Source organism: Apodemus sylvaticus, chromosome 3 (genome assembly GCF_947179515.1).
Source record: "Apodemus sylvaticus chromosome 3, mApoSyl1.1, whole genome shotgun sequence".
In the NCBI taxonomy this organism is placed as follows: domain Eukaryota; kingdom Metazoa; phylum Chordata; class Mammalia; order Rodentia; family Muridae; genus Apodemus; species Apodemus sylvaticus.
This window is the reverse complement of record NC_067474.1, coordinates 10,015,321-10,039,176: the sequence shown is the minus strand read 5'-3', so window position 1 is coordinate 10,039,176 and position 23,856 is coordinate 10,015,321. Positions and strand designations below refer to the sequence as shown.

The following is a 23,856-nucleotide window of genomic DNA, read 5'->3' as shown; positions in this document are numbered from 1 at the left end:
TACATCCTAGGCAAGCACTCTCCCTCAGAGCTACACCCTCAGATCTTGTTGGTTTTGAGACTCAGATCTTGTTGGTCTTACTATGGTAGCTCATGAGACCCACTCAGTGCCCCAGGCTGGTCTGAGTTACGTTGCTTTTGCCTCTTGAGGGCTGGGATTATATGCATGGTCAGACGTGGGCCGGAGATGTAGCTCCCCTCCGTTTTCACAAGAGACCTGGGACCTCTTTACAGAGGCATCTGCCTAAGTGAAGGTGAGGTTCTTTACTGAACCACAGAAATAAGCTTGAGAATGAGGCAGACTGGAGCAGAATTAGAATTTATTAAGGAGTTTTTGTAGATTTAAGCATTTAAGGACAGAATAATACACACATACGTGGGCTTCTCAGGAAAGAGTTGTGCCTAATTGTTTTCGCAGTATTTGGCAGTAGTTATAATTAGGATTTGAGGGACCTTTGTAGTTGCTTCTCTGAGTCACTAAGAGAGTGTTCTCAGTGAACAAAGGCATAGGTAGTTTCATCGATGACTTGGATATGGTTACAATATGACGGAGGTTAAACCTTGCATCCCAAAGGTCACAGAAGGGAGATCCTCAGAATACTGCAAGTTTGAAGTTGGAAAGAAAAAGGGCCACAAATGGTCATGTTTGCTCAAGCTGAAGGCATAGTTCATTGGTTATTTTAACATTCTTACTCAAATGTCTCTATGTAAAATGAGAATTAGCTCTGTGTTGGTTAGCTTCACATGGACTCTGCTGTGGTTCTTAGCTCTTAGCTTTGAGTGCCTTCAGCCAGACTTCTGGGCAAAGGGTCATTTTTTTTCCATCCTCTCCTAATCCCTGTCCTTCTGTCCTGCCTCAATTTCCTCCTGTGAGGCTTTGGTCCTCTAAGATTTTATGATGGCCAAAGATCCATTTTCTAGAATTTAGGATTTAGTTGGAACATAGATCCTTCCTATTCAGGTACCAGAAGCCTCAACCTGCTTATTTAATAGGGATAAGAGAATGTTTCAGAGTTGTGAGACCAGAGTATCCTCTCATCTTTTGCCTGAAACCTGTGAGAAACCATGTCATTAACCCTGACATCAAAGGCACAGATTACATTTTATGTAGCAGATGTTTGTGTTTAATTAATAACATCAGCACTGAAAACAACAGGACCTTTGTATCAGGAGATAAATTGTAATGATGCTAGTAAATCATTAAAACTTCAGCAGAGAGCGACACAGATGCCATCTAGTATATAAATCTTGAGGAACAAGGGCACGAGTTGCCCCACTTTTGAGGTGTATATTCCCAACAGTCTACTTTATTAGAGCAGCAGTTCCCCGGTAACCTGTGGGTCTGTGTACCGGAGACTTTCCACGGAGATCTCTGGCCTGACTGGGTGCGAGGGTTCAGGGAAAGGTGGGGAGAGTGTGAGCAGGAAGGGGGAGTGGCCTCGTCAGCCTCCACTGCTGCAGCTGGCTCCACCTCTGTCTCTGCCATTGCTGTCTCAGTTACTCCACACCGCCCTGTGCTGAGTTGGGCTGGACTGGCCCTAGCCAGCTAGGAGTGTAGGGGAGCTTCAGGTGGTGTTTTGGGAAAGCATACCTCTTCCCAAGTTGCAGTGTTACAGCTCTTATGATGGAAGCTCTCAGACAATGGAGTAGTTCTCACACACCTTTATTCCTTCCAGATAGGATTCTTATATACAGTTTTAGGGTGGGTCAGGGTCTGACAGCAGAGGTCTTTCTCATTGGTCTGGACTGATGAAATAAATACCGAAAGCAAACTATCTGAGCTGGGCATCGTGGTGCATACCTTTACGTCCAGCACTAGCATTTAGGAGGTAGAAGCAGGCAGATCTCTGTGAGTTCGAGGCCAGCCTGGTGATCTGCACAGTGAGTTCCAGGACAACCAAGGCTACATAGAGAAACCCTGTCTCGAAGACCTTTAATTATAGTACATATAATCATAGATGCAAACTTTTAAGTTTCTTTTTTTACCAGTCGTGTAACTCAGCCCTTCTTGCAAGACAGGCTTAAGCTTAATGCCTCTTCTTCACTTTTTTCTCTCTTCCCTTTGAAACAGTCCTTTCCATTTAGAGCCTTTCCTTTCCTCTTTCTTTTCTTTTCTTTAAATCTAGAAGCCTTTTCTCATTAACTTTCTTTACCAAAATCTGCTTCATATTCTACTACACCTATTAAACTCTCCTAATATCTACAACTTTCTCTATTCTTTTTTCTTACTTGATAGCCCCTTTCTGTCTTATTTAAAAGAAAAGAAAACAAACAAACAAAAAACCAACAAAAAACCTTAGAGTACTATAAAGCCTCCTATAGAGCACAGGTCAAACTTGTTAATATTAAGGCTCAAACCTGGGACAAAGGGCTAATTTTTGTGCCCGTTAACATATAAAAGCAGATGGTAGATTCTAGATCCTGCTACCATCCCTTGCTCTCTACATACTCTAGGGCCCCCTGACTGGCACACCCCTTGCCCTCCCACGAACTCTTCAGCCCAGCTTTATAGCTGGGCTTCACTTACCCCAACCCTTCTGACCGCCATGTAAGTCAGCCATTTTAGCCATGCCAGTCTCTCGGTCAATCTCTTGGCCCAAGCTGCCAGCCTTGGTCCACGGCTCCTTCCCTTACCTCCTCCCCCCTCCACCTCCCTACAGGGCTCAGGGTCATGCCCATTCTGGACTCTCCTGGATGTCTCTACCTCCGCCTCGTCTCTCTTACACCTACAACAAACCTCCTCCACCATACCTAGGGACAGTCCTGTCCTTCCCTTTTATTTCTTTTCTTTCATTCAGGAACAGCCCTGGTGACATTTTTACTTCCTTATACAAACACTTAAATGACCTAATCTGCTAGTGATTTGATTCTTATAATAGCAGCTACTTAGAAGCTGCCTTTTAAAAAGAGCAAAGGCCTCCTTCTTGGGTTCACAAGGCAATGGAGGCATGATAAAAGTCCAGCATCTCTGCCTTCATCCCCTTCTTGTCCCCCTTCCCCAGGGTCACCTGCTTGCCTCCGTATGTAAGCATGTTAATATCTGCCTGATTATTTCACCCCCTTGTCAAGCTGAAGGCACACGGTTAAGTCACGGTCCCAAACCTTGGAACAGTGGTGTATAGAGCCTCCAGGTAATGGCATGCTGGTGAGACTGAGTTCTGGAACAGGGGCAGCCATCTCCTGAAAAACAACTTCAAACAGGGAGGAATTCTTCAGAGCATATTTTTTAACTGAAACCGAGACAACATCAAGTGGACAACAGGTTGCCTCTCAAGACTGCCCAGTTAACCATTTTCCTTGTCTGTTCTTGTGTCTTCCCCTTTAAGTCTAACACTCATGTCAGTCACCGAAGACGGACTTGAGATACATGGTCTGTTCCCTCCATCGCAGGGACATTGGTCACCTCTACTCCTTTGTCCCTCCCCAATCACTTGATATCCTTAATAGATGATCAATTATTATCCTTAATAATTGATACTGGTGACTAATCATAGCCTGTTAAGAAGCCAGAGCCAGCACCTTAAAACTCTAGTTATACTATGCAATAATTTATACTAATTTAATTTTCTAAATTTATGTGCACATGTTCTTATAAATCAATTTGCTACCAAGAAAAATGGTATACAAGTTTACAAACATACATGAGTGTAAGGTCCTGAAACAAAAAATAGCTAGCTGAGGTGTCTATTAACACATCAAAGTGGACTTTGACCAAGGTACCTGTTTCAGAGTCCTGGCTTCTCTCAGCACTTCCCTCCCCACACAGACCCCTTCCCCAAATCTCTCTAGCCTCTGAACTTTGCTTCCTATCCCCAGCTCTTCCTTCCTATATACCCTGGGCAAGTTGGTCACATGCTCTCTTGTTTTTCTTGGTCCTCGTCTCCTAGGCCCTCGTCTCCTAGGCTTCTTCCGTTTGCCCTCTCTCCTAGTCCGTCTCTCCTCTTCTCTCACTATCCCTCACCACTTCTTTCATGCCCTGGTTTATTCTTCTGGCCATGTTCACTTTAAATTCTTTGAGATGCCTCTGGCTGTTCTCTCCCTCGTATCTACGATCTTCTCCTGAATCATACTTAGGATGGTTATGCCCTCATTTTCAGTATACATATGTTTAGTTATATATAAAAGTAAATGTAGAAACCAAATGATTTATAGCCATCATTTAAATTTATGAAATGCCAGACTTAAATTAGATTGTTGATCCCATTTTTTCTTTATAAGACAAAACAATCCGTAAGCTATAATCTATGCTTTCCAAACTGCTCATGATAAAAACATTATAGAAAGTTGACATCCCAAAGGCAAAGAGCCTAGCCTAATTAATGATGAGCCTCAAGCAAACAACCAGTGGGAACAAGGATGCTGAGGAGTAACCTTGTTAAACAGACTGCAGTAACTTTTCCCATTTTCAGGGCCAAAGAACAAGAACTGATGCCCTTGAAGATGGAAGACTTCCTGTGTTGCCCTTTTTAGGCCAAATTTCTTCAGTTTTTAAAAACTTATAATGAGGCCTAACTATGTTCTGTGTGTTCTTTTGTGTATCTGAAAGGAATAAGATGGAAATAAAATGAAAATAAGTTAAAATTCTCAGTGTGTTCCCTACCTGAACCACATCACCAGCCTTTCCAGTACTCTGTCAATGGCACTGGGCAGCTGCACATTTTGGGTAGCTAATTTCCCTCTGTATATCCTTGAAAATGTTCTCTACATATTGACTTATGTTTTTTTGGAACTGTCACCAGATTAGTACCTGCAGGTCTGTGCAATTTGTCTTTGCCATACAGCAGTGACTCTCAGCCTTCCTAGTGCTGCCACTCATTAATACAGTTCTTCACTTGTGGTGATCTCCAACTGCAAAATTATTTCGTTGATACTTCATAATTGTAATTTTGCTACTGTTATAAATTATAATATAAATATGTGATTTGTAGGATATCTAATATGTGGCCTTCAAATGGGTTGTAATCTATAGCTTGAGAACCTTATAAAGTTTTAGATGAGAAAAATTAGAAAGAGGGAGGATGCAGAAATGGATACAGGGACTGATAATATCATAGGGAGAAATGGTAAAGTTGTAAAACGAGCTAGCAATGGAAGAGGTTGCTGGCTTTAGAGAAAGTACTTAAAATAGGAAAGTATGGTGCTCTAGTAGGCCAGGGTCACGAGCGGCCTGGAGAATGATTGCATAGAAACAGCCATTCCCAATATGTTCAGGCTTGGTATGCTCTGCCTAGCAAGGCTTACTGTTCTCGGTGTCACTCTAAAGTCACGTCTCCTCAAAAACCCCCTGGCCAATCTCATGGAGAAAAGAAAATGGCTTTGGACATTAGTCAATAGACTTTACAATGATAGTTCTACCAATAGCAGTGACTGCTCTGCCTGGGCCAGGAATGGATATTGATAACTCCAGGGGGAATCCTGTCTTCAGAGCCAGTTACATTCATTAGGCATCAAGGAGGAGCTTTCGACTTTCTCCAAGAAAAAGAAACCAAGGTAACAAACAAGCTAGGAGAGTAAAGTAAGACTGTTCAGCAGCAGCCAGGGAGCTTAGCTATACTTCTCCAGAGCTTTTCCCATCCTGGTCATCACTAAAGGTCTCAATGGGAGGTGGGCCTGGGCCATAGATACATCTCCATGCTACCCCTTGAGGCAGACGAAGGAGTAATATTCTGGGAATTTTACCCATGTGATACCAAGATTCTAAATCGGAGTTTATTAAGAAGAGATGTTTAGCATAGATTTAAGCATGCACAGCAACCGGAGAGGTTCTTAGAGGAGGGTGTGAACATATGCAAACATGCGTGAGGACTATTCAAGAAAGCCATGTGTTTCCTCAGAATAATGACATAGAAGATTTTGGTGGTTTCTGAAATTACAGCTTCAAGCATTTTTAGGCACTTCCTCTGCCCTTCAGTGAGCAAGATCTTGAAGTGCCTTGATGATATTCAATGGCGTTCTAGTTTCATTTGTTACTCTGATAAATATCCTGGTCATTTACAATCCCATCTTTGGTGAAGTCAAGGCATGAATTTGGAGCTCACAGTTCCAGGCTCCAGGCAGGCACTGGGAGTAGTTAGCTGTATCCCATGGTGAGAGCAGAGAGAACTGGATGAGTGAGCACCTACTGCTGGGCCCACTTTCTTTACTTTTATACAACTCATGATGCAAACCCAGGGAGTGGTGCTGCTACTTTCAGGCCTAGTCGCCTATAACAGTTCACACAACGCAATTCCTACAGACAGCTTGACAGGCTACATTTGGTCATGTGCATGTAGGACTTTATCATTGCTATTTTACAGTTTTTAATAGAAATGAATCTATGTAAAAAGAATATTCTGCTTTCCATGTAGGGATAACTCAGCATGGTAAGTACCTTAATTGGCAGGTGTTGTGGTTTGGTTACAAAATGTCACCCGTAGGCTCATGTGTTTGAATACATGGTTTCTAGTTCATGGCAATGTTGGAAAAAGTTATGGATCCTTTAGGACAACAGTGGGTCCTAAAGAATAAGCGATGGCTTGTGACTCCTTTGGCAAACTTCTACCCTCAAAATATTTACATTACAATTCATAACAGTAGTGAAATTGCAGTTATGAAGTTCCAGCAAAAATGATTTTATGTTTGGGTGGAATCATTACAACCTGAGGAGCTGTATTAAAGGGTCACAGTATCAGGAAGTTTGAGAACTGCTGCTTTAGGAAGTAGACCTTGCTGGATGATGTGTGTCACTGGGTGTGGCTTTCCTTTGAGGTTTTATTGCCTGGTCACACTTCCTGTTCTCCTTGTCTGCTTGCTGTATGGGGGTTAAATGTGATCAGTCTGATTCCTGACTGCCAGGCCTGCCTCATGCTTCTGTTGTGCGGTGCTGTCCCTGTCATGGTAGGAAACGTATGTCCCCTTCAGAACTAGAAGCTAAAATAGTTTTTAGCTTTTCTCTAGGTTGCTCTTTGCCTGGTATTATGTTACAACCACAGAAAAGTAACTAATGCTGGGGCAGTGATTTCATCACAGAGGCTCTGGTACCGCGAGGCTTGCTGCTCCTGGAGTGCCGTTTTGATCACTTTTTATCTGTCCCGTCATCTCTAGGAGCTAGCATAAGTGCTGAAGAGCAGACTAGAGTTAGGAAATTAGTTGATGAGGCGAGGAAGAGTCAAAGATGTACAAAATGGAGGTACCTTGGGCCAGGAACCATGTCCTTCAGCTTTGACCCCAGCTCACCTATAGTCTCTGTCTTCTCTGTAGTTTCACTTTTGTGGTTTTGTGTGCCAGCCGACACATGTGGTCTGAAAACATTACATGGCAAATTGGAGAAATAAATGATTCATGCTTTCAGATGCACACCATTCTGAATAGTTTGATGTCGTGAATCCCCCCAGAGCAAGAGAGATCATCCTTTGAGCAGCTTGTAGAAGTCCCGTACCCGAGTCACTTGGGTAACCTTACTTAACAGGTCCTTGGCTATACAGGGTCTCATTCCCAAGTATCTCTGATTTAGTGAGTAATTGCTCCAATATGTAAGAATAGTCATGTCGGCAATTAGGATGTACTGAAGAGAGGCATAAATGCTACCTGCTTGGGTAAAGGTTACTCATGACGAAATAAGACCCAGAGTAAGACTAGCTCCTTTGTTGTCCATAATATTGTGAGGACAAAGAATCCTTGTGCTTCTGCTGCAGCATTTACAGCCATAGAACATTAAAAAAAAGTGCTTTGTGAAAATGAGAAAGGCATTATAAAAGTATATGTAGGTGTGGGGGAGTATGCGGTGTGCATGTGTATGGTGTGAAGCCTTGCATGTGTATGTAAGCCTTCCACACAGGCTTCAGAAGAATCCCTCCTTTCAGCATCTACTGCAGGTCTGGAATTCATTCCATGGAGAAAAAGAAAGAGTCTTGTACTCATGTCCATGGAAACAAATATGGAGAAAGGACCAATTATAAAGAATAGTGTCAACTTGACACAAGCCTGAGTCGCCAGAGAGGAAAGAGCCTCAGCTGAGGAAATGCCTACAGGAGATATAGCTGCAAAGCATTTTCTCAATTAGTGGTCAATAGGTGAGGACCACCAGCCCATGGATGACGTCCTGAGTTCTATGAGAAAGCAGGCTTGAGCAAGCCATGATGAAAAAGCCAGTAGCAGCAACCCTCCATGGCCTCTGGATCAGCTCCTATCTCTAGGTTCCAGCCCTGTTTGAGTTCCTGCCCTGATTTCCTTCAGTGATGAACAGTAATGTGGAAGTGTAAGGCAAATAAACCCTTTCATTTTCCTCCCCAGTTTTTTTGGTCATGGTGTTTTGTTACAGGAATAGAAACCCTAAGACAGGAGGAAAATAAGGATGAGAGCTTGTTGTATAAATTTATCTCAGTAGCTTGTGCAGGGATCAGAAGTTATGATTTTGTCCCTTTTTCTTCATGGTGCAGAAAGGGGCTATGTATGCAAATGTAGACATTCACCCCAACACCCCTGTGCCAGTACACACAACAATGTAGGCTCCAATTTTAGATATAAATTCTTCTTACAAAAGACTCAGTTTTGCATTGTTTTTAGAATACTTCCCATGTCTGCAGTTTCTCAGAATAACCAGCTAAAAATAATCGTCATGCCAAAAGGCATATTTTGGAACAGCATACTCTAGTCTTCTACAATGCATTCAAAATGTTTTAAAAATAGAGGACAGCTTAAATCAGAAATTGTCTTTGCCTATTTAGCAACAACAAATTCTTTTTTCGCTGTTTGATATATCTTGAAAGCAAAGGGCACATTTTCATTCACTTTTGAAATCACTTATTGTTCATGCATTCACACTCAGCACTTTTAATGTTTTAGTGAGAGTTAGTGGCATTAGAAGAGATGCACATAGACTAAGTTGTAAGATGGAATGTAAACTGTTCTCTTGTTTCACAGCATTGGAGAGCATGGAAGGATATTGCTATAAAGACAACATCTCCGTGGAAGAGTTCCAAGCACAAATAAACACAGCCTCCCTGGAAAAGGTCAAACAATACAATCAGAAGCTCAGGTATGCAGCCTCCTCCGTTGCTGACTTAGCTTAGCATTTCTTTTTATATTAGACCTCATGTTTTGGGCATAGGACAAGGATCTGAACATTTTCATTAGCTTAGATTATTGATGATATTTTTTGATACTATAATGTTTAATGTCTCAAGTACCCTTCTTCCCATGTCTCATGTAATTATTTTTTAAAAGAGGCTTGGAATATGTGATGTTGAGGTTTTAATATCTGTGGAAAATAAAGGGATGCAATAAGGTGTAGCAATTTATTTCCAGGGGGAAATATCATTGTTGTATCTTATAGTGCCACCTACAGGAAGAGTCATTGAATTGCAGGGAAAGCACATTACTTTCTGTGTCAATAATCAGCTACCCCTCACATGGGAGAGAAAAGGCTCCATATGAAGACATGACAGCCATGTGCTTGTTAATGGAAAAAATATATCTGCATCCAAGTAAATAATGCTTGAATTTTAATTCTGCCTTTCTTCCTACACTGTTACTGTGCAATTATCCCAGATATTAGCAGAGTTTGAAGCCCTGGAGGATAGACTCTTTCATCATGGTTGGCTTTAGACCTAACTTATTTCTCTGGTAATACAATAAAAGGAAATGTCAGCTTCCATCTTTATAGGATTTAAAATAATATATGGAAGAGTAGAGATATCAGGGATTTGTGGAGTCTCTTTAGGGGAAAGCTACCTCCTCCTGACCAAAAGAATGGAATCTGAATCCTGAGTAGAGACCAGACCATCTCATCTCACCTAAGATTAGAACATCACATAGGACTGTTCCCTGCAGCTGGGGCTGTCAATCACAGGACCAGGAGAACACCTCAACTGAAGATAAGCTAAGGAGATGGGAGGAATCATTATCCTCACCAAGTTGATATATTGATACTGTGCAGAAGCTCCTTCCTGCCCCATGTTACACTGCTAAGCCTGCCTGCTTTTTGGAATTTTAATGGAGTGTGTAACTTTTCTTCCCTTTTCCCTCTCCCTCTTCCTCTCCTCCATGCCCCCTCTATCGCCCCCATCTCTCTCTGTCTCTGTCTCTCTCCCTCCTCTCTCCCTCTTTCCCTCTCTCCTCCCCTCTCCCTCTTTCCCTCTCTACCTTCCCCTCTCCCTCTCTCCTTCTCCCTCATTCTTCATTCCCTCTCCCTCTCTCCTTCTTTCCCTTTCTCCCTCTCCCTGTCTCCTCCCCCTCTCCCTTGCCCTCTCTCCCTCTCCCTCTTTCCCTCTGTCCCTCTCCCCCTTTTCCTCTCTCTCTCTCTCTCTCTCTCCCTCTCTCTCTCTCTCTCTCTCTCTCTCTCTCTCTCTCTCTCTCTCTCTCTCTCTCTCTCTCTCTCTCTCTCTCCCTCTCCTTTGCCACTCCCTCTTTCCCTTTCTTGAATCCTAGTCAAAACCTAAGCTTGCTCAGGGATTTGTCTGAAGGTGACTTTGTGCCCTCTCCTTATACCATGCAGCTGCTTTGTTAAATATGAAGACTTTGTTGGACCCAAACTCAAAATGGAGTAACTTTTTCTTCTACTTAACTATCTTCCTCCTGCCTTCAGCTATTGAGATTTACAGCTTGCCTGTTTTATTATTTTTTCTTGGAGACTTTAATAGAATGATCCTCAAAATTCCTTCTATACCCATTTTAAAATTCTTTTATTAGCAAGACTAAGATCCCCAAAAGGTAACAATGAATTTCCTTGATAATTCAAAGGCAAGAAAAATTAACCATAGCCAGTGAAAGTGAGGATTTTAACTTATAAGATTTTATTTTCAACAACTATTGCATATATTCTTCCCTCATGAGTGAGCTGCTTGACAGATCACTATTAAAATTACTTGACAGATTAGACCATTCGTTTTTATTTTTTAAGGTTAGCATACAAAATAAGTATTTTGTTATAATATTTATATGTATTTCGTCTATCTACATATATTTCATATGTAGAATTTGAAACCTTATGAAACCATGTTTCTTTGAGACCTTCATACATATATTTCATATAAATACTATTGTAAACTACTTTATTTTTATATACTATATATTTCATATGTATATATGTATACATATATATTCCATGGTATATATAAAAATATATTTTATATATGCTCTATATATGTATATATGCACTGTCCCTCGGGGTCCTCTGATTAATCCCCTTCCTCCCAGCTCAGTAGCTCCCTCTTCTATATACATGTGTCCTGGATTCCACTATTATGTTTTCCTTACTCTTTCCTTCCCGTAAAATCTCTTGCTTCCTTCCTATGATCCTCCTTATAATTTCAGGATCACATGCACACACACACACACACACACACACACACACACACATGCCCACAGGTACCAGAAAGATAGGAATTTTTATAGCCTTTTAATAAGATGCTGTGATATCTATCTATATGAGTCTGGCATATTTTGTTTAACATTTATTTTTAAGGAAAATTTATTTTTGTTCTGGCTTAAGTCTTAATAACTAAAAGCTGTTTTGTTTTCCCTTCATGAGTGTGGCTGAACTCTGAAAATGAAATAAATACCTAAAATGACCAGCAGGGGCTGTGCGTTGGTCCTGGTGATTTCCTTCCTCTTGTAGCATGAGCCTTACCTAGTCCCACACACCTGTCCTTTCTCCTGTGCTCTCTACTTCATCCATTGTCATTTCCAAGAAGCTTTAAGTCCCTAATTTTTTCAATTTCTTATGTAGTCTTCCTTAGCAAATGTATTCTGAAGTCCCAGTGATTCCAATTTGGAATGTCTTAGCCTATTTCAATTTTGTTTTCTTGTCTACATCACTGTTTCTCAGAAGTATATATTGTACTAACTCCAACCAATAGGAAAGGAAAATGATAACTTAACTTCATAATCAATTTGTTTTTCATTCCCCAACTGAGAACCATTGGCTTAAGAAGCTCAAATTCAGTCTTGAGAAAATCTTCCTGTTGACGATTATTACAGAGTAGAATTTTGCCTTCCTAACTTGTGAAAAATATTCCTCTGTTGTCTTTGAATTAGATACAATATTGAAGCATTTCTACAGAATACTCAACCTTGAGCATAAATCCACAGACTCCTTTTAAGAAAATGGACCACTGTTGAAGCAACCTACTTAACCCTGTCTCGAAGTTCCAGTCTTGTATTTACCCACTCGTACTGTGCTCCCAGACCATTCAGCCTTCTGACTGGAGCAAGCCCCTCGGCTTGGGGGCTTGGCAGTGAAGCTCTTTCATGACTGACCCTGCACGTCCTTTATCCACAGACCCGTCAGTAATGAGCTCCTTCCTCACTAGTCCCACACATAGCTCTGATTGACTCCTCACACTCCCTCAGCATCTGCTTTGTCTCCAACTCCTGAGAAAGCTGTGCTTCTGATTGATCTCATATTGCTACAGTCTTTGTATTAATTTATTATAGATTTGGAATGAATCCTGGACACCAGACATTTCAAAAGGTGCCAAGGAGTATAATGTGCAGCCAGAATTGAAGACCAGTTCCTAAATCAGAAGGTCTCAAAGAACAGTCCTCAGGTCATCTCCAAACCTCCTAAAAACTGCTAAGTGTGCTCCATTGTCTGGGTTGTAAGAAACCTTCCCTATGATTCATTCTTTCACACACTCAGATATCAGAACCACTGTTCAGACCTCAATGCCTTACTGGTCTCTATTTTCTCTTTATAATATTTTATGATAGATTTTCTCCTTGATGATAAGTTATCATTATATATCTTTCACTTCCTTCACTGTAGTATAAATTCTTTGAGGTGAGGTGTTAGCTGGTTTTGGCATCCCTTCTTATATTTATCAAAATGGCTTTTCATAAAAAAGCTTTCCCCTCATGTGTGTGTTTTTTGTGTTACTGGTATTGGCTACTTTTGTAATGCTATGACCAAATGCTTCACACTAAATAACTTGACAGAAAATTTTGACTCATGATTGCAGTGGACATCGTGCGCCACTGTGTGTGCAGCAGGAGTGTGCAGTGGGGGCTCCTCATTTCTTTGTGGTAAGGTCACAGGCAGTAAAGGCCCAGGCCAGAACCAAGTATATCATTCAGAGTCCCAAGATTACAGTCTCGCGTCTACATTGCAAGCTTCTCATTTCCAAATACCACTACCATCTAGGCTCAAGTTATCCAAAAACATGCACTGTACTATGATATTTGTGTCAAACTAGCAGAAAGCAGTGGGGAGCAAGGCATAAGGTTCTTCATCCTTGTGAGTCTACTTTAAACAGGGATTGATACAGATTTACAACATATTGTATGATTGATACACAACATATTTGACAGGGTGTTTTTTGATGATTATGAAAAATAGCAGAAGTATTAGACTGTGCTGCTCACGTATGAAAATTAGTGTATCTCTCCTCAAAAAAGGTTTTTAGAAGTGGACACTCCTTGGTAAAAATCTGGTACCTTTGTCAGTAATTACCTGCTGTCTGCACTACTTGTTACACATTAGATTTCCTTTCCACAGGAAGACAATTATTTTCCTACTTCCAGAAGTGTCTCCTCTTCCTTCTTATTTCTTGACCATGTAGTCAATCTACAAAAGCCTCCCTGTAGCTTTCTAAGCACAAATACATCTTAGTTACTTCAGAACTTTGTTTTTGCTTTTAGATCCAAGAAAATAACATGTAATATTTCAAGAACACTGACTGCCCCTCTTAAAGGAGAGCTTTCCTCTTCTCCCTCACATCATAGTTCCCTTTCAGACTTCCACTAGAACTCATTTAATTCTGGACATTCATTTATTTACTCATTGGACTTCAGAAAACATCCTTTTGGCCATTGTGTGATTAGAAAATATTACTGAGGTTGACAAGCTTCAGAAAGCAAACTCAAGCCAGTATAGGCAAACTGGTGTAGTAGTGGCTGTGTGATGCAGACATGGTGACTTTGTCCCAGAGAATGATCATTCTTCTGAATAAGGATTTTTACTGACTATTGGCACCCTTGTCTCTATATAGATCCATTTTAATCATCTGGACAAATATGCTCACTACATACCAATGTTATACATAGAAGAAGAGATAGTACCTCCTGCATCAGAAGCCCTACTACAGGACTTGGGAGGAGCTTACAGCTAGAGCCCAGCTGTCTGCTCCTTTCTGAAGGGCTTTAGCATGATGTACCAGTGGAGTATCAAATAAGAAGGCAAAGTATAGTCTGCAAGTAGAAACAGTGGGTTTTATTGCTTAAAGCATCTGAGAACAGATAGATATAATTGTTCACTTAGCAGAATATAACAGATACCATGTCTGTTTAATTTTAAGACATAGTGAATCAATCCCATGAAAGCACATTATATGGGTTACTTAAACACTTAATATTTCTCTTTTATCATGTTCATTTTAAGGCGAACACACATCTAGAGAGTGAGTTGGTGAAACCAAGCTTTAAAGCAAAGAACTATTTCTCTCTCTTGATATTTTTTTGTCCTATATAAGGCCATCCAAGGGAGTGAGGTGAATTTCTTAATACTGAAGATGAATTTTATGTTAGGTTTTCCATATTTGATACCCCATGGGCATACATAGCTTGGATTTTGCAAAATCAGTGCTGCATTCACCCAGCATATTTGAAGCTATCACCAGAGGAGGAATGACATGTGGTGATTAAACATTATCCTGAGTCACAAGGAAACGCCCTTGCCAGGATTCAGGAAAGAACTTCCAAAAAGTGGATCAATGCCTGCAAGTATTATGTGATGCTTTTTCCTCAGGTTTTGAAGAGATGCCATTTTGGACTTTGTCCTGTAGCCATGACAACCAAAATAGAGCAATAATACAATGGTACTGAATCTCTTAATGGTATTGAAGCTGTTCAAACTCCCTGGGCATGATCAGGAAATCCTTGCCTGTAATTTTAGCTATTTGTCTCTACTGTGCCATGCACACCATTGGCAGGTGATCTTAGGAGACACTAGGGTATATGTAGGAATAAAGGCTGACTAAAAGCCAGACTCTGATGCAGGTTCTACGAGGTCATGGCCCATAATGGCGTGGAGCATTGCTGTGCTGCTGCTGTTGGAGGGCCATGCACAGACCTATAAACATCCATCTAACTATGATCTGTAAGAAAGGGCGATAAACTTATTTTTCTCATCACATTGAACTTTGGTGAAATCTTAATTCCAGCCCATGGGGAGCATTAATCTCGTGGAAAGAAATAGAGAGACTCTGACATGCAGGGTTGTTGTTATTATAGCTACTTTGGGTTATGAGTCCACTGGAAAATGTTATTGAGTTTATACTGTCTGGTAATAGTTACTACATCCATTGCAAATGATATTAAAGATAGCTAACCTTTCCACAGCGTGCAATAGCAAAGCCTAGGCCAGCCGTCTCCTCTCTGAAGGAGAAACAAGTGGGAAAGAGCCTAGGATCCTTCACAAGGGCACTGTGGCCCTGACCTTTCTTTCTAAAGATGCCTGCTTAGCTCTTTACCCCATGCACAAGGCTGAGCTAGCATAAATAGTTTTGGGATGTTTCTAGAATATAAACTCCTTCTAGAACCAAGTCAGAAATCATTTTTTATTCATTCATTTCTGCTTATAAAAGAAGAACAATAACAAAAGTATTTAACTGTAAAATTCTGGCAATCTCAGAAGTTAGGAAGTATTGCTAACCATGACTGCAACCCCCAGATCTGCTCTGTCCTCCTACCCCACCTCCAACCCCCTGATCTGCCCTTTCCCCCTACCCCACCTCCAATCCCCTGATCTGCTCTGTCCCCCTACCCCACCTCCAACCCCCTGTTCTGCTCTGTCCTCCTACCCCACCTCCAACCCCCTGATCTGCTCTGTCCTCCTTTTCCCCTTATACTGCCCCTGGCCATGATCCATCCCCTCCATCAGCCACATTTTGCCGTGCCCTACTTAAAGGTAATTTATCATTACCATAGTTTTTCATTTTAATGCACCCTCTACTGGCAAAAAGCACCACAATGTGGTGACTAAGGATATAAATTGTAAAAATGAACAATGTTCCCTGTATCCAGGAAGTCCTTGAGGTTTCAGGTACTTAGATAATTCTTTTTCAGCATTACTTTAGTGTGGAATTAAGAGTAAAATCAAACAGAATAAAAAACAAACAAACAAGCTCTTCATTAGCAGATGCCCTTTAATGCCTATATGAAGTGATACCTTTATATTGAAAAATTTTTAGGGCTGATAATCTCAGATATTTAATTATAAATCTGTCATTTTTACAGAATATGCAAAAACTATTCAAAACTATTCAAGTAAAAGATTCTCTTAAGATGTGCCTTTGTACATAAAGAGATTTTTTTTTAAGGGGCTGTAAAAATGGCTCTGAGGTAAAGAGCCTGTACTGTTCTTCTGAGGACCCAGGCTTGCTTCTGTATCCCAAGTGGTGGCTCACCACCATGTGTAACTCTAGTTCCAGAGCTTTCAACACCCTGTTGTGGTTCTGCAGGTATCTGAACTTTATTTTTTTATTCGATATATTCTTTATTTACATTTCAAATGATTTCCCCTTTCCTTGATCCCCCCTCCCTGAAATTCCCATAAGCCCTTTTCCTTTCCCCTATTCCCCCATTCACCCCTTCCCACTTCCCTGTTCTGGTATTTCCTTACACTGCTGCACTGGGCCTTTCCTGAACAAGGGGCCTCTCCTTCCTTCTTCTTGGACATCATTTAATATGTGGATTGTGTCTTGGGTATTCCAAGCTTCTAGGCTAATATCTACTTATCAGTGAGTGCATACCATGAGTGTTCTTTTGAGACTTAGTTACATCACTTAGGATGATGGTCTCCAGTTCCATCCATTTGTCTAAGAATTTCATGAATTCATTGTTTCTAATGGCTGAATGGTACTCCATTGTGTATGTATACCACATTTTTTGTATCCATTCCTCCATTGAAGGACATCTGGGTTCTTTCCAGCTTCTGGCTATTACAGGGCTGCAATGAAGTATCTGAACTTTAATGGCGCGTGCAGGCATACACACTGCATACAAATGGAAAGCAATTTAAAGACTTAGACCTTTAGAAAACCCAAATATATATTTTTTATGATACATAGAAAAAAAGCAACAATTTTCTGTGGCAAAAGACTACTACACAAACATGTCTCAGAGCCACAGGCTTTTGATGGTATGTACAACAGGAAAATGACAGCCAGAAGGATGTGTTTGATTAGTCCCATGATAGCGTTTCTATGAAGTACACCACCTCTCCACATCCACAGAGGAAACTATATCAGGGAATATACAGTCCTGACAGAGCAGTTATGATGCATGGCATGGGCAAATGGTCATTTCATATTTTTGGTACAGCTCTCAAACAACAGGAGATTGAGAAACAGCACCCTCTCAGCTCTGATATGCTTTTGCAGGTCCTGGGCCCAGGGCTCAGGGCTCAGGGCTCAGGGCTTAAGGCCTTCTTTCTCTTTCTTTGGTGGCCTCACATCATGAGACACTGACCCCCATCCTTTGGTGAGTGGCAAACAGCAGCTGAGTTTGGAATGGAGAATACTAGGACCTGTTGATGAGTATGTGTGTCAGCCATATTAAGTCAATGAAAGCACCAGGTACAGTGAGCAAGCAGGCAACTGGGTAAGAAAGAACGTTCATTAGCATGTAAATAGCATTTCTATCTTTGGAGTAGCAAGCAGCTTTCAGAGTTAAATGATGTGATATGTTTTGAAATTATATAGAAATCTTCTATATTCATCTGCTCTGTGGTATTGCTGTATTTTTTACTCTGTCTCAGCAAAGTTGGTTTTTGCTTGTTATTTTTATTTGTTTAAGATGTCCATATTTTGGCATCTCTACAATTAGCTATAAAGTAAGTGTGTAGATTTAATTACTGACTGTTTTTAGATGGAGAATACAGAATTTTCAGGGTTTTACATGAGAGGTGATTCTCTTGTGGTAGGATTATAAACCAAGTCTATGAAGAGTTTGAGTCGGTTTAGGGTGCTTACAAGTTATAAGAGATATAAGAAGGATCCACAACTTACAAGCTATACACTTTACTTAAGTGACATTTTCCCACATAGTATACACTTTCTGAGACTTAACCATTATTCAGCAAACACCACCATCCTGCCAAGTGCCAATGACAGCACTCCATGCTTGTGGCATTGCAGCAGCTGAGAGTCTGCCCCCTGGAACATTATGTCTTTGGGTTAAGATACATTCTAAACAAAAGTCTCCCCGATACGTAATGAAAATGTGTGAGACAAACATGTGCAAGGAGAGAATCCATCTCAACTGTGGGAGGATGGTGAATGGTGGTTTCAGGAATGGGTTGCTTAAGTAATAGTCTTTAAGCTGAGATCTGAAAGCAGAATGGAGGGTTTGGGGGAGAGGGTCAGGAAGGTAAACTTGGTAGGGATGGTAGTTATTATCCAAAAGATGGAATAACGTTTGCAAGAGTACCAAGGATAAAGGGAGGATCTGCAATGTGTGACTGTGACTGAAGCTAGAACCCATGAGAGAAGAACGTCAAATTGATCAGTAAAGATCAGGTGCTCTTTTAACCTCTTAACATTCAGATCCTGTCCGACTTTCTCCTTCCAACCTTTAATTCAGGACACACTCAGCTCCATGGCCTTTTGTTGAAAGTATAATTATTTTGTGATTATATAAGACCCATCTCAAACTCATCTTCCTGCAGGATGTCTTCTGTTACATCTAAATCTATAATTAATCAACTTTTTCCAATCTTTTAAATAGCATTAGTTTTGCTTAGTTTAGGGATCTACTTCTCTAACTTCCTTTGTGTGTGTGTGTGTGTGTGTGTGTGTGTGTGTATGTGTGTGTGTATGCAAAAATAGTTATATTAAATTATATATCCTATTAGTTGTAATACCTGACCATACTCTTGTCACATTATTATTATATTGAATTTATTCCACTATCCAGTCTACTTTGTTTTATATCCAAAAATTTTCAGACCATTTGAAGGGTACAGATGCTGACTCTGTTGGAGATCTCTTCAGAAAATTTATCAGCATAGTCAAGGTTCATAAATTTCACATGAGATGAGAACAGATAAAGTTGAAGTTGTAGTGACATTTTGAGAGCAGCATCTCCTTTTTTATTTGAAAAGTACAGTAATTCTATGAAAGCTTGACACCATTGTTTTACTAAGAAGACAATGTAGCAACATGTATATTAATATAGCTATCTCATGAAACTCACCTGGGATGTATTTTTTGCATTCAGACCAGTTAAATTGCCCTTGAGAAGTTATACTTACAACTAATATTTATTTAACGTATCTTAAAGGAATTCTTAATGTTATATGTTAGTAAGGACAATAGAGGAGATTAAAATTATTAGACTATGGATTTTCAGATTTTTGTAATAAATCCTGAATCTGATAATATTTATGGGGATAAATATTTCATAGTCTGACAAATAGAAGCAGATAAAAATCATCCTCATTTTCTATGTGTCATTGGAAGAGAGTCATCTCTATCAAGGCTCTAAGACACTCTTGTTTTCTATCTTGAGCTAAGGAAAAGCTGTTGTTTTCCATCTCCCAGCTAAGGAAAGACACTTTATTTTTGCCAAATGAAAAAGGGGGATGGAAGTACTCTGTGCTTAGAACCTCTTTTGGAATAAATGCAAGTTGAATGTGTCAAAGAAATAAGAAATAAGCACATCTTCAAAGTATATCCCTTAGTTAAAGGAATATACTGTGTGGGAGAAAATGACCAGTGCTTACGGGAGCAAAATTGATTTTTAACTGCTGACTTTGTATCTAACGACAAGGACAGCCTTAAAAAGTGTATTCAAGGCATCTTAGTCAATCGTTTTGATGAGCATTTTTTTTCCTATTGCTTTTCGTTGGTCCCTTTTTGCTGGCATTTCAGATTTTGTTTTGTGCATGTAGAATGAAGGGATGACTATAAATTACCTTAAGCTTGATCCCAGAAAATTGTTACAAGAGGGATGGGTCTAACTCAGAAGAAAAGACTATGACTATGTTGAAATCCCTTGTTAAGGAAATGCAGCATGATATTTGTAAGCTTAGCTGCCGAGACAGACAACTCAACTTGAACAGAAGGCAGGTTCTGTCTTTTGTAGATTCAAGTTTGTAAAACTGTCACTCACTTTGGCTTTGTTAGGCTTTTAGCACATTTAGCCCAAATGGGTCCAATTTCTCTTGCTGGGCACTTCCCCCATCTCACAGGCTCACAAAGAGATTGCTTAGGAACCTATTAAAATCCTTAAGGCAAGGATAAGCTGATTGTTAAGGATAATAGGAACCCTAACTTTGAGAAATGGAGACAGAATGCAGTAAAATGGATAAGGAGGCTGGAATGATTAGAATTCTGTTGTTAGTTGGAAATAAAAAGTATCTGTGGGGTCCATCTGTGAGTCAAGCTTAATCATATATTTTGATTTCATGGCGAGTGTGCCTTGTGAAATGTTACTGTCAGAAAAGAATGAGTCATCTACATCAAATTAAATGCCATCAAAATGTATCATCCTCCCTATTCAAAATCCAAATAAAGGATAAAAATGTATATAATATTTTATATTTAGTATTCTGTGATAATTGTAAAAAGAAAGTAATTTTATATTGCCACTAAAAAAAGCAATACGGATAAAGTTGACTTCATAGTATGTTTACATTTTAGTCCATTCAAATATTAAGATGTTTCACCATTCAAAACTGAAAGCTCACAGTGGTGCCCACCCATAGATTATTTCTTAAATTGGTATATAGTAATAATTCTAAACATCTTGAATGCGCTTTAATTTGTAGATATTTTTGAACTTCATCTATATTTGACATCACTAACAGAGACATAAAAGATCATAAATTGAGGGACAAGAGAGATGGCTTAGCAGTTAAAAAAGAACTGGTTGCTCCTGCAGAGGACCTAGGTTTAATTCCCAGAACCCACCTAGTATCTTACAACTACCTCATAACTCATGTCCTAGAGGAGTTTACACTGCCTTCTTGCCCCAGAGGATACTGCATGCATATGGTACACAGACATACTGGCAGGCAACATACTTAAATATATAAGGAATATTAATTTAAAAAAAATAAGTATATACACCCTCAAAATTCAGTGGTAAAGAGATGAGCAAAATCCTTACTTCTCATATGGAAGAGTATTTCAGTAAATATGACATTCCCTGTATTTCTTATGAGCCACCTGATAAAAACAAAATGTAAGTCTGATTTATTGGTTAAATGGTAGTTGGGTCCCAGTGAGAAGAGTGCAAAGTGAACATGAAACTCTGCTATGTCATAAGCAAGAAACCTGTGATGCTACAGATGTGCTTGCTGACTGCATTTCTCTGTTGGAGTCTACTACAGTTGGAGCCTAGTCCCCTAACTAGAACCTACTGAATAGCCACATCTCTTGACTCTTAATGTCTACAATTCTTTTCCATTTTCTCTGTTGGAGATAATGATGATTCGTGACCTGAGAAGAAGTATGAGCAGTCTTCAGAACCTGCCTAGCATGCAGAGTGACTGATCCTAGAGATTTACATCTGAAGTTGGGTTTCATGGCTTTCCTGCAGAACAATTTAATCAGAGGAAAAAGTAGGAGTGCCACGTAATTCTCTGAGGTGCTTGGTTCTGGGGCAACTGACCTCACTGCCCACTTGAGAAGAATGAGCCTCCACACAAGAGCTATGCAGAATGGCCAGAGGGTCCTTGCCTGTCCACAGCCATACTTTTGTGATTTAAACATTGATGCTGCCCCTTTTGACCCCCAGCAAACTACAAAAGGGTAGAGCTGATCCTGAGAAACTATTCTGAAGGATGTGCAGCCCCTGCTCTCTTTGTCCTAAATTTAACCCAGAGTCAGGAAGGCTGGTTACCCAGATCTGCCATGAGCAACATTTCCAGAGAGCTATAAGCGCCTTTTATGCTGTATACAGCCACAAGGTGGGAAGAAATATTACAGTGTCCTTAGATGCTACCAAATTCTGTAGTAGTTAAGTAATTGCCATTAAAATCATTGGTGTCAACTAAAATAAAATATAAGAATGAAATAATGAATCCTTACCTTAACTTTCTATATGCTTCAGTCAAAATGGCATATGTGATATTAGTTAAAGTTATTTATGTGAGGATGGATTCGCTTTCTGTGGTTAACACACATGATCTAGGTTGGAATGATTTCATGTTCTATAGGTGGCTCTATGTTTATTCTAATAACCTTCATGGAGGAAGAGAACCAATTTCAGAAATATATTCACTGGAAGGAAAAACGGGGTTTTAAAAGAAATGTTTCCTTAACAAACATCTAGTAGAGCTATTGCCATGAGTTACAGACATAATAGCAGTCTTATTTGTTTAATTTCGTTAAGAATGCAGGTGCAGCAATGTTAAAATTTTTACTAGCAAAACCAGTGTGGAGGGCTGAGGAAATGACTCAGTGGGGAAGATTGCTGTGGAGCAAAAGCAAGAGGACTAGAGGTCAAATCTCTAGGACTTGCATGAAAGCCAGGCATGGCCGTGCTTTGGGAAGACAGAGAAAGAAGGGCCTAGGAACTTTCTGACTCTGGCGTATCTAAAAAGACAAACTTCAGGTTCAGTGAGAGACTCTCTTGAAAAAAATGAGACCGAGAGCAATAGAAGAGACTAGACATTCTCGGCTCTCTGCATGCATGTGATCAACACACACACACACACACACACACACACACACACACACACACGACTGTAAAGAAGGTAATTTTAAAAATGAAAGTAAATTTTGTTTGTAGTCAAATCAAATACACTTTTGCTTTATAGTTCATAAACTAATGTGCTGTGTCTTTAATCATGCCTGGCACTTGGGTTACACACAGACATTGTCATGCAACATATATTTAACATACCTACCCTTTTCCCACTGCCCCATGAGTCTGCCTTGTTTACTTGTAGACAGTAAAATTGTCTACACAGTTTTACTTCTTGCTTCATGTCATATTTGTCTATGTAAAATCTAGGACCTACAAATGAGACAAAAAAAGCTTTTTGTCTGAGACTGATTTAATTTGCTTCATAACATTCTGAAGCTAATAGAAAAGAAACTGGGGAAGACCCTTGAGGACATCGGTATAGGGAGAAAGTTTCTGAACAGAACACCAATAGCATATGCTCTAAGATCAAGAATTGACAAATGGGACCTCATAAAATTACAAAGTTTCTGTAAGGCAAAGGACACCATCAAAAGGACAAATCGGCAACCAACAAATTGGGAAAAGATCTTCACCAATCCTACATCAGGTAGAGGGCTAATATCCAATATATATAAAGAACTCAAGAAGTTAGACTCCAGAAAACCAAACAACCGTATTAAAAAATGGGGTACAGAGTTAAACAAAGAATTCTCACCTGAAGAACTTCAGATGGCGGAGAAACATCTTAAAAAATGCTTAACTTCATTAGTCATTAGGGAAATGCAAATCAAAACAACCCTGAGATTTTACCTTACACCAGTCAGAATGGCTAAGATTAAAAATTCAGGCGATAGCAGGTGTTGGAGAGGATGTGGAGAAAGAGGAACACTCCTCCACTGCTGGTGGGGTTGCAAATTGGTACAACCACTCTGGAAATCAGTCTGGCGGTTCCTCCGAAAACTGGGCACCTCACTTCTGGAAGATCCTGCTATACTACTCCTGGGCATATACCCAGATGATTCTCCACCATGTAATAAGGATACATGTTCCACTATGTTCATAGCAGCCCTATTTATAATTGCCAGAAGCTGGAAAGAACCCAGGTATCCCTCAACAGAAGAGTGGATGCAAAAAATGTGGTATATCTACACAATGGAGTACTATTCAGCCATTAGAAACAATGAATTCATGAAATTCTTAGGCAAATGGATGGAGCTGGAGAACATCATACTAAGTGAGGTAACCC

At 40.0% G+C, this 23,856-nt stretch overlaps 1 protein-coding gene across 2 annotated transcripts in view; it reads left to right on the top strand.

Moving 5' to 3' along the window:
- The window catches only part of Prex2 (phosphatidylinositol-3,4,5-trisphosphate dependent Rac exchange factor 2), a 311,821-nt gene that overhangs the window by 228,804 nt on the left and 59,161 nt on the right, over window positions 1–23,856 (top strand). For both annotated transcript variants that reach the window (XM_052175955.1, XM_052175956.1), the window contains one exon: window positions 8,901–9,015. In XM_052175955.1, the coding sequence (XP_052031915.1) occupies window positions 8,901–9,015 (115 nt within the window). The remainder of the gene's footprint in view (window positions 1–8,900; window positions 9,016–23,856) is intronic.